This window comes from Eurytemora carolleeae, unplaced genomic scaffold (genome assembly GCF_000591075.1).
Source record: "Eurytemora carolleeae unplaced genomic scaffold, Eaff_2.0 scaffold111, whole genome shotgun sequence".
NCBI lineage: Eukaryota > Metazoa > Arthropoda > Copepoda > Calanoida > Temoridae > Eurytemora > Eurytemora carolleeae.
In genome coordinates this window covers 167424-179577 of record NW_019396201.1, presented here as the reverse complement: position 1 = coordinate 179577, position 12154 = coordinate 167424, and the positions used below count along the sequence as shown (strand labels likewise).

The 12154-nt window shown below is 32.6% G+C and overlaps 1 protein-coding gene across 1 annotated transcript; it reads right to left on the bottom strand.

The window, feature by feature from the left end:
• Positions 1-834: 834 nt before the first annotated feature.
• On the bottom strand, positions 835-3455 carry LOC111697981 (lysine-specific histone demethylase 1A). Its single transcript, XM_023468177.1, has 3 exons — positions 3277-3455; positions 2393-2485; positions 835-2175 (listed from the first exon to the last, which is right to left on the bottom strand). The coding sequence occupies exons 1-3, from the start codon at positions 3439-3441 to the stop codon at positions 850-852; spliced, it is 1584 nt and encodes a 527-aa protein (XP_023323945.1). The 5' UTR covers positions 3442-3455; the 3' UTR covers positions 835-849.
• Positions 3456-12154: the final 8699 nt, after the last annotated feature.

The window sequence follows — 12154 nt, the reverse complement described above, 5'->3', positions numbered from 1 at the left end:
AGAAGCAATTTCTCAAATGAACAATTTACCAAGTGGCAAATTCCCAAGTGATCAATTTCCCTATTAAAGGGAGTGTTCGCGAAAAATTAAAGGGGGTATAGTCTTAAGGAGAAAAATAAGCGTTGCGTTGCGTCTGTAAGGAGAAAATTGTTAAAAACTACTCACACCGAAGAACGTAGCGTTCATACAAATTCAGAAAGTTGCAACATTCAAATCAGATCATAAAATAATCAATTTAATTCAAAATTAATCATTCAGATATTACAAACAATAGTCATTGATTATTTTTCGATGCATTCGTATGAAGTTAATGTTTCATATTATTTTTGATTTTGTTTTTTTAAGTAATATTTTGCTAGCGCTGGGTTTTCGAACATTCCTGGAAAATATGAAAATGTCGTTTTCATTATCAAAAATCCTCGAAACAGGAATGAAAGTTTTTAAAAGTAACTCTCAGATCATAAAAGATGAAGAAATTCTTCAAATCGGAATGTATTTTAGTTTAATTTCTAAACACCTTGCCAAGTTTTTTTAAAGAACTGAATTTCCATTCTGTAATACAAAATAATGTTTGGTTGACAACTTGATTTATACTAAAATTTAAACAAATTTAAACTCAAATAAAAGACAGTTAAATTTTGAAAGATTTTTTAAAAAAGAGTCCTTATTTTGGATTGTGTTTTGGTTTCTTCATTTTGAACCAAGAAATCCATGAGAAATATTTCAAATGTGGTTAAGTTATTGCTAAATTCCTACTGAGTAATAAATATTGTCATTGTTTATGCATAGCTTTATTCATAACTTTTTCAACATACTTTTTTCCTCTTTTTCTTCTTCTTTTTCTTCTTCTTATTCTTCTTCCTCTTCCTCTTCTTCTTCTTCTTCATCATATTCTTCTTCTTCTTCATCTTCTTCTTCTTCTTCCTCTTCTTCTTCCTGATCCTCATCTGAATCTTCTTCACTGAAAGTCTCATCAAGAAGACCTTTAAACTCCAATATTTTCTCTGCTTGTTCTATTCCTGACAACATTGCACCATGCATGTACGACCAATATTTCTCATGTGTATGTTCACCGGCCAAAAGGAGGCGTGGCACTTCTTCTGATGGTAGTGGGCGGGATAGTTCACGATAGTCTTTTGCTGTAGAGTAAATTGATGGATAGCTCCAGGTTCCAAGACTGAAGGGATCAGTAAGCCAGGTATGTCTGATAACCTTGGATATTTGAGTAATATTAGGATTTCCTGAAAATTGTTGCATAAGCTTGAACACTGCTTCAGCAATCTCTGATTCCTCCAGCTTATCTGCTACAAGAGCAGCTTCCCCAACCACCCAGATCATAAGTTTATCTGGGTTTCCTTCTACTTCATCCACCAAACTAATGAATTTAAACCAATCCTGGGGCATTACAGCAGCCTCCTGCTCTTCCTTAGTCCAAAGAAATATCATCTGTCCTTCTCCTTCTCTCCAGAAAGGATTGTCAAACTGCAGAAAGATCTTGCTGGCTCGTCCTGGTCGCATGTTATTAATTGCCTTCTTCTTCTTGGCATCTAAAGGTGGAGAGAACAGTTCTGGCTTACTCTGCAAAACTCCTAATGGAGCAGTAACTATAACATGATCAGCGGTGTAAACATTGGAGCTGGATCTAAGAGTCACTCCATCTTTATTCCAAGCTATCTCTTCAACTATAGTATTAAGTTCATACGGTTCTTCATCTAGATCCTCTTTAAGAGCATTTATAATAGTTTTCAACCCTCCAGGAACAATAACATCGCCACCGGGAATCTCATCATACTCAGCCACCAGTTTTAGACTAGTATTATCAAAGTTGTCGCCAATATCATAGGTCATCATGAATTCAAACCCCTCTAGGATATCAATCATCTCTTGTTTATTGTCTATGTCTAGTTTGTCCACTTCTGAATTTACTTTAGAAAAGTAGTATTCTCCAAGAGATTGATTTATATGTTCAGGATCATCATAATCACTCAGCTCATTAATAGTTTCAAAAATGTTCTCAGCAAATTTTAATTTGTCTCTATTAATCTTCTTTCCATTGGAAGTAAAACCATATCCTTGCAGAGTATCATCTTCCCAAGTGTCTCCATACGTCCTGATTTTATCTCCCAAAAGGCCATGGGACTTGGCGTACTGGAAAAGGGGATTCCGACGTTTACCCTGAAACTCAGTGATATTATTGTTAATACAATTAAGGTGATTTTAAGAATGGTATAGAATTGAATTTTGGATTTTTATGTTTCCTCCTCAAGAGTTTCTCCTTATATAATGCATTGAAATGTGCTTTATAAGAAAAGTTAAGTTTGTGAGATTTTTACGATTAAGAAATAACTGTTTTTCAAGTTGAATTATTTTTCTTGAGCTTACAATAACTAACCTGAATCCACTGAGCACCAAACTCAATAACATTATCATCACCTCCAGTAAACATTCTTCCTCCAAGTCTATCTCTAGCTTCGAGCACTAGAACCTGAATAAAAGAAAAGGTGTACAAGGAAAGGAGACAATTTTATTTTAGATTATACAAACAATATATTGAATAGGTAAATAAAGATAAAATTTCAGATAGTGAATCATAATCAGTATTATGAGAAATGGGAAGTTGAAAACTATTTAACAAGATGTAGCATTTAATTATTTGACACCATACTTAACAATATCTCATTGGTTAATAATGCAAACTTTTAACCAATAAGAGATCTGTAAAATGTCTGATGTCTGATGCCAGAAAAATTTAAAGTTAAATCCTAAAAATCGAATAAATAAACTTTAGCCTATTCAAATTAGTTCCGCCCATCACGTCCTAGTCCAAATATTGACATATAGGTTCAGTCCACCTAATTTAGTAGAATAAAACATACTGGGTCCACCCTGGGTACGAGCATACACTAGATATATCAATCCGTGTAGTCCAAGGGCGTATACAGAAATAAATGTAGGGGGGGCAATATTTGCGCGAAGCGCAAAAAATTTTTTTGCCCCCCCCCTAGGAGCTCCTAGGGGGGGGGCAAAATTCGAACTGTAAATTCATAACACTTGGCTTCTTGGATATCAGGCATAAGTATAAGATACTTAAAAGGCACACATACAGTCCAAATAATTACCTTCTAAGCATTGTTTCTAAAAAATCGACATTTTATTATACTTTTACAGGTATATTTAGTATTTGGAAGCGATTTTGACCTCGTTGTTACGACCATCTCTAAAATTTATTTTCATGTGTTCATGTAGCGCATTTTCTAGTTTTGACTCGGCTATTACCTTAAGACCAGCTTTCTCCAGTCTGCCAGCAGCTGCAAGACCAGATATCCCTCCTCCAACAATAAGAACATCAGCATCCTTCCCTCCCTCAACACTTCTACCAGAGGCTATTGTAAGAACATCAAATAGCATGAAAATGCAAAGAATAATCATTTTGATAACCATTCTGTGGGGTCAGTTCCAACCGACTGATTCCAGTTTTAACCGCAGAAGTTTTTATTTAAGGGAATAAAAAACATTTCATAAAAAATGAAAAATATTTGAATATCAAAATCGTCAAATTATATTTAAATTCAAATTTAAATGAATTTCTTTTCCAAAAACAATATTTTGTTAAATTTTTTTAAAACATCTATATAGAGGCCAAGCCCAGATTTGGTTGAATTGATAAGCAAACATTCATCTACGTCAGGGGTGTACGAGAACATTTGTTTGGGGGGGGAACACTATAATTTCTTTGTGCCCCCCCTTAAAAACCCCTTTTTTGAAAAAAATATTGATACCTTTTTTTAACTATGTAAACTTAAATTTATGTAATTTTCTAAAGGGGGGCGCACAATGTTGCCAATGGGGAGGCAATCCCTCTTAATATGTGGTGTAAGCTTCAAGGGATGAAAAATATAGATGGAAACGTTTCTAAAAAAATATCTATATTTTCATAGGCTTGATACATATTGTAAAATAAATTATGATATCAAAATACATATTTACTCTGAAGGCAGTATTGATTAAAGCTTTTTAATAAAACTTTTTTAGTTAAAGGCAAAAGTGAGATTCTAAAGTATTTTTTCTATACGATGTAATTATACTTAAATGGAATACATGCGTAATTTCAAGTGACTCTCCATTTATCCTCCATTTAAAGATGATGTACCTTTAAAACCTTCATTTCTCCATCGTTTCTGAAGCAAGAAATGCGCGAGTCACTTTTGTAGAGAAACCACAAATAAAATATTCAGTTTTCAAAATGGAAAACATGGATTTTTAATGCAATACTTAAATAGACAAAGCTTTGAAGGGTATTGTTGTGAATCATAATATATTTTGTTTCTTTTCTTTATCTCTTAGTTTGGGTGAGTGCATTGCAATGCAATGTAGAATGTAGATTGTATGAGGAAGATGTAATATTAAAAGACCCCCCCATGAATCCCCCCCCCCCCTCAGAGGAATGTAAGAAAACTTAATATTTCCCTGTAATAGATCTTTTCATGAATTTTTAAAGGAACTGCTGACTTAATCTTATATTTTACCCTCAGTTATTAACGTTGCACATCTGATTCACTAAAGAAACCTGAGCTGGGAACTTTTGAATGGTGGATATTGGAATTAAGACTTGATCCAATCTTTTTCTTAATCTCGAGATCAAATAATGCTTGTTCACCTCTTGTTATGAATCTCCAGATTAATTAACCGATCGGGATTAAGGATATCCCATTCTAAAGTTTTCAGCTCTGTAGCCCTTTCAAAAATAATGTAGTTACAACCTGAAAAGATGTAAATTTACAAAAATATCTGAATGATCTCTGCGACTAAAATTCGCGAGTAGCTTTACATGAAGAGAACCGAAATTGAAACTTACAGAATTTTATAAAGAAAAACGTGAACAACTCCATCATTTTGGATCGGGTCAAACATAAAATAGAATAAATTGTAAAAAACTTTTTTAATGGAGAGTGAAATTACGTAGATATTCCCTTCAAGCTGTTTAAATAAAATTTGCAACTTGGTTTTTAAAGTTTTTAAATTTTTGACCTTTTTTTCAACCGTGTCCATTCCTATGCAGGAACACAGCCTTTTATTCGACAGAAATGTGTATAACAAGTATAATAGTAAATATGTTATAGAACTGAAACTATCCAAATATCTAAACAATGGCGGATATTTCAACACAAACAACAACAAATCTACTGATAGTCCAGTAAGTCCAGAAATATTACAAGAACTGAACACTACCTTTGATATTTCACACTGTGAATCCAGATTAAGAATTTATTAAAAGCTTGAAATATCAAAGGTTTACGCAATAAAAATTTCAGTTTGCTGCTTTTTTGGTTTAAATGAATATTATAGCTTCTTAATCATCAAAAAGCAAAATTCTTAATTATTCTTTTGTCGATTTTTTTGGTGACCCTGTGTTCCTCTGCCTGACAAAACAAATTGAATTACAAGGTCAGACTTTAAATCCCTGTTCTCTGTCCGCCATTTTATTTTGTCAAAATTTTGCGCAATTTTTTTAGATTTGTTTACAGAGGGATTTATTACCTGTCTACTCAACATACTTTCAAGATTTTGTTGATAAAAATCAATTTAACTCCTTGAAGGGGCTGCAGTAGACGTCATTTCATCTGATTTCCATTTATAAATTGTTTCATTTCCAATTAACAAAGGAACATAAAAGATCTGGTCAAGAATATAATACATTTAGCTCGCCTGTTTCAAACTTTAAAACGCGGCTAAACCGATAAGGCCCAATTTTTTTGTGGTAACTCTCATAACTCCAGGGAAAGTTAATGTATGGTCAAAATTGAAAAATTTTGCACTAAAAAAAATGTCGACTGTTACGATATTTGAAACTTATCCAATTTAAACAAAAAACCGCCGAAAACTTTTGTATAACAGAACTATATAAACTATATACATATGTGGCGAAAGATAATCGATGACTAGAGGTTGTAATATCTAAATGATTTGTTTAAAATTAAATTGATTTTTTACGGTCTAAGTCATATGTTGCATTTTTCTCAATTGTATGGCCGCTAAGTTATTCGGTGTGAGAAGTCTTTAACAATTTTCTCCTTATAGACGCAACAGATAGAAGTAATATTAGTAGCGATCAAAAGCGCTTTTTTTATCGCATTAAGCCTATACCCCCTTTCATTTTTCGCGAACACTCCCTTTAAATAAAAAAATAATGACTTGAAAAGAAACATTTTAAACCAAAACTATACTAGAAACAGGGCTTTAAACTAATTGTTATTTGGAAAATAGAAACTCTCGGGGAGGGGGGGGGGGGGCTTTAATTTACATGTGTACAGTGTGTCCTTGAAAGAACATTTAACAAGCTAGAATATGGTCGCTTCTCTATATCTACAGAAATACAGGGTGTCCCAGGAAACATGACAGTTGGTAAATAGTTTAGAATGTCTTCTTCCATAATTTGTTGAGTTGTTTGGTACCAAAGACAATAATAAAAATATCATATAGGAGTCATATTATAGTAAAATTAGCTTCAAAGTGAAATATATTTGAGCAACAGATTTTTTAAACGAAATAAACTGTTAACAGCCTTAAATATGTAAAATAGTGTATGGAAAACGACATCCAAAACTATTGATCATTTGTCGTGTTTTCTGGGACACTCTGTCTACACTGTCGTCCCTTACCCATCCGAGTCTAGAGAATTGGACCAAAGTTTAGGGATAGTAAAAATAATGTCCCCCCAAAGGGCCTTCAGGGTTCAGACACTGAGATTCAAGGTTTTTAAATAAGATTGTCCCCTGATATGTTAGTACGTATGTAACTAAAAGACGGATTAGACTCTATTTAAAAGATAAGTAAATTGCGTTTTTGTCTAAAATTTAAAAAATTCTGAAGGAATTAAGTATAACCACAAACTCAGATTAGCTAATCCCTATACCTTTTCAACCAAATGGTGTAAACCTCTAATATTTCAAACTTGAATTATTTGATCTAACATAATTTATGGTTTGAAATATCTCAGGTTTGCAACTTAGGGCTGAAAAGAAATAGGAATTGGAAATTCAGAGTTTGTGGCAAATCCTCAATTCCTTTACAGAGTTGTCTTTATACTGCAGTGGTTTGGTGATAATATTAAAGGGACAGACCGGCTATGTAAGGTAGTTAGAAAGTCGTCGTCACTTTTTTTCATGTAAAAGCATACCCCGACAAAAATGTGTGCAAAAAAAAGCTTATAAATTTACGTTTAGGTCAGATTTGAATGGAAAATCTCAGCTTGGAACGTGATTGTTAAATCAACTTGACGATACCAACAACATAAAAATTGTTGTTATTTATGAACAGGAAATTTTTGTTCTTTATCTCTAAATTAGGATGCTCAAGGAGCCCACGTATCTTGTTCTTCAGGGTTAACCACAAAGGATGAGACTGAAAAGACAACCGGAAACTCTTAAAATATAACAATTTCAAGGTTAATTTAAGTATGTTGCCTTGAATATTGTCTGTTAATGGCTTATTTACTGATTTGGCAAGGAAAGTGTGTCTTGGAAAAATCTGTAAAAAAAGGGTCGTAAATGAGATTTTTTCATGATTTTAATTCTTAAAAAAATACAGTCCAGTGCTACGAGAAAGACAGTCTAATACTATTATTCATAAGACTAGGTATTATGATGCTTCAAAAGAAGCAGCATAATGTTTTTTAAAAGATTTGGATCTTGAAAAAAAATTCTGATACAGGGCGTCGCATATTATATTGGATTATCTCCAAGCTTAAAACGCCAAACACGCACATAATATTCGAAAAACCTAAAATTTACTTCATGCTATTTTTTTATGTTAGCGTTATACCAATTTTTGAATGATTCTTTCTTTTTAAAGTTTCTGATTAAAATCGGAATTTTAACCGATCTTATAAGATGCGTGACATTTTGTATTTTGGGCTTTCCTTTGTCACTCTTGTATGCCGAGTCCATTAGCGCCTGATCTAATCAGGGTTCAGTCATGTGTTTGTTGTCTATTCTGAACCAATAGAAATAGTATGGCGGTAACATCTATCTTTCTATCTATCTCATTATGAAATCAGAGTTATGAATCCTTATATCGGCGCTAACAGTAAATGGAAAAATTGACTTCTACTGAAACTATGGTGCTGTGTCTGTCCATCGCTCAAAAATAAGACAATTTAAGGCCGTAAAAAGAAAATGGTCCAGAGCCCCTAAAAGAAGAAATTCCAGGGCTCTTAAAGAAAACGGTCCAGGGTCCAAAAAATAAGACAGTCCACGGCAATAAAAAGAAGACATTCCAGGGCCCTAAAAGAAGACGGTCCAGGGCTCTACTAAAAGAAGACGGTCCAGGGCCCTGAGTCCATACTTAAATAAAAAAAACACGGTCATTATCTTGTCATTTTGCATTTACTTGAAATCGTGTTGACTAAAAAGAAGATCGCTAATTTATGTCAATTAAACGATTCATGAATATATAGAACAATATACATAGTGGTTGCCTGTAAGGTCGTCACACTTCAAAAGGATGAAACATAATTTTACTTGAAAGGTTGAAAAAAGATGAGCACAGAAACATGCATCTACAAGTCCACCTGTTGTGATAAAACAAGATGAATATATCTAGCTTTGAATTTATCTGAAGGGTAGATAAAAATAATGTCCAAGATTTATGTTTTCAAGTCAACATTCAGAAAACATGAACTATTCGAAAGAAGAACACAATATAAGAAAAAGTCTTTAAATTTGTTCGTTATATCTGCTTATACCGAAAGCATTTCGAAGATTAGGAAAATGTTGGTCGAAATTTTGAGCAGAATCTAAGGAATGTCTCACAAATTTTTTTATGTCTGATATTTTTTACAAAAATGCATCCTTTTGTACATTCAATGCAACTCTGAAATAGGGTCTGACTTAGAGGGTCAATTTTTTACTTTAAATAGTCAATTGAACATGAGACACAGCAATTGTTCAATGGAAACAGAACAGAGCCATTTCACTAAAAAAATTGGTTTTCAAGCTATTGTTAAAATTGTTTGCTTCACAATATCATCAAATACACTTAAATATTTTATTAATGTCGTCTTCCTAGTCCGTAGTTTTCTGATTCTCAGTGTAACATGCAAACATAATGATTTTAGAATATATTTTTTTTAAATACCAATATTGTTATGATAAAGTATGATTATCATACTTATTGTTTTTATTATTTTTTTATTTCTATTATCATAAATGATATATTTAAGAGGTTAAAGATGGCTGCAGCTTTTTTAACTGGTTCTTTGTCGAGTTCTTTTGTTATTAATAGCTTCGTTAATACAAATATATACCTACAGGGATCAGAAACTTTTAAATTTGTTTTCCCGACATAAACGTTTCCAGAGACTTTCTTTATTTCACAAAAAGAACAACAAATTATAAAATATTATTTTTTGAATTTTCAAACTTTTTTAATTCTATATCTAAATGTCATGATGTCATCTAATGTTCTACGGAAAAAAAATTCGGACATTTGTCGAGTACATATGATTTAATAACAGACGAATTAAATATGTTTATATCTATATGTCGTCTTCCTAGTTACATGTTTAAAAAAACTCTTTTAAAATTTGGCCCTATTTGTTAATTCTGTGATTAATATTTTGACCATGTAGAATAATCTCAATATATAATGATTAATATGTTGACTATGTAGAATGAATCCCTCTGTATAATCTATGATGAATATGTCGACTATGTATAATAAATCTCTATGTAGAATCTTTGATTAACATCTTGACCATGTAGAATGAATCCCTCTGTATAATCTTTGATGAGTATGTTGTCTATGTAGAATGAATCTCAATGTATAATCTATGATTAATATTTTGACCATGTAGAATGAATCTCTATGTAAAATCTAACGAGAATATGTTAACTATGTAGAATGAATCTCAATGTATAATCTATGATTAATATGTTGACTATGTAGAATGAATCTCTATGTATAATCTATGATGAATATGTTGTCTATGTAGAATGAATTTCTATGTAGAATCGATGATTAATATGTTAACTATGTAGAATGAATCTCCCTGTATAATCTCGTCTATCTTGAAGGAAGACAAGTTAGACCGATTTACCTCCCATCTTTTCTCGTATACACATTTATAACAAGACATTGTGGATGAGTTTAAATCCTTATCTCCTTTCTTCTCTCGCCATCTCCCTTCCCTCCACTCCATCTCCCTTCCCTGCGTCCCTCCCCTCCCTCCCTTATTACCTTCCTTTCACTTCCATTTCTTTCTACTTTCCTCCTCCTCCTCCTTCTCCCCTTCATCGTACTCTAGCTCCTCTCTCCTCCACCTCTTAAATCTCCATCTTTCTCCCATTCTAAATCTGGTAATTTTTTCAAAATAGGGATATGTTCGAAAAAGAAATCAAGAATCATCAAAAACTAATTCTCACACCTTCTACTTTCCTCCTCCTCCTCCTTCTCCCCATCATCGTACTCTATTTCAGTTGTGCAGCATAATGTGACATTTATTCCTAAATGAAATTTGATCGGGGACAGATTTGAAATCCCCAACGGGCTCAAATCTCTAAAACCGAAATTTTAAAATTTTAAAATCTTTATTTCCGTTGAAAAGCGAAGGAATTGTTATGTAATAGTAGACTTTTGGGAACCTAAGCATATTAAAACATATCTAATTAGTTTTACATGAATAGCAATTCGGTTTATAACACATTGTCCTATAATTTTCAAAAAGACAATTTAGTAGTCTATTTTTACCTTTAAAAGGAGGGGAACATGGAAAACATTTAGTATCTCAAGTAAAGGGAAGTGGGGATATGATCTATGGGCCCCAAAGCACCCCCTTATTTTGATATTTTCAAAATAGACAATCATATTATTCTTCTTTTCTCTTATTAATTGGTTAAAAAGAGTGATTATTAAATGCATGTTAAGTAAATAGAGAAATACTAATATACTAGGCTTTCAGCGCGCTTCGCGCACTTCTTCTATTTCAATTGTGAACATTTTCTCTTTGTACACATTGTAAAACAAAAACAAGCAAAAGTTCGGGGATTAAAAACCAAAAAATGTGGTTTTTAAAATTTAATGAAAATCTTCTCCCAAGCCTTGAATCTTCTTTCACAATAAACTAATGCTCTTTTTTTTACTGATTCAGTCTGTGGAAGCAGAAACGTCTCCTGAACCGTCAAACCTCATCGCCTGGAAATCATGATGTCTCAAGAAGACGAGACAAATACGCTACATCAATACCTCTAAACCCCTGCACAATATAACTGTGCATCATTTGGCTATACCTTGATTATTTAAGAGAAATGAATCTCTTTCCAATGTTTTAGTCAGTAACGTAGAACCAATGTTCTACATGATTTTAATTTGAAATTAGACGTTTCTACAACAAGCTTTTTCAAATTTAACACTTCCAAATTTTGGTGCCTGCTATAGCCACGTAGGCCGTGTAGATTATTAACTACATAAAGAAAAGAACATGCAGGAAGGAACCATCAATGTTCCTCGCCTGTATGTATCCCAAATATATTGTTTTACATAATTACGTCTGCTATTTAGCATCAAGACGAAATAGTTCAACTAGTGTAAGACTGGCGACGAACTTTCAATGTTCACCGTCAGTACAATCGTAGTCTGTTTCCCATTTGTACTTTGTTACATTTCCATTACATCGTTACATAAAAACTTTTTAATGCATGCCCATCAGATTTTTCTCATTAAATGCTCCAATATTATGCAGATGAATTTTAAAAAAAATAAATCCTAGTCAAAGACTAAATACAAGCAATTTATTCTCTACATCCCTCATTTTGTGTGTCTTGCAGGACAAATCCGAAATTCCAATTTAATGGAAAAAATGAAAATGATAAAATGTATCAGTATAATTTATCTAATTTAAATATATGTACACATTATTATCGTATTACAATTGTTTAATACATGTTGGTATTTTTGTACAATTAATCTTGTAAACCATAATAACCATGATACGTAAATAAATATCTAGATTTTAAAAAAATTTAATGAAAATCGAATTTTGTAGAAGGCTATTTTTTTAAATTTTGATCATCCATAAATCCTCCCCGGGGTCATGTGAGATCCCACACAAAATTTAGGCCCGATTGGTTCAGCCGTTTTGGCGTTTATTGGATACAAA

Bases quoted from the DNA above. Each gene is read 5' to 3' on its own strand.
- LOC111697981 (XM_023468177.1), bottom strand. From the start codon at position 3,441: ATGGTTATCAAAATGATTATTCTTTGCATTTTCATGCTATTTGATGTT. The intron at 2,486-3,276 runs GTAATAGCCGAG...TCTTTTATTCAG, and splicing joins TGGAGAAAGCTGGTCTTAAG to GTTCTAGTGCTCGAAGCTAG. The intron at 2,176-2,392 runs GTTAGTTATTGT...ACTGAGTTTCAG, and splicing joins TTGGTGCTCAGTGGATTCAG to GGTAAACGTCGGAATCCCCT.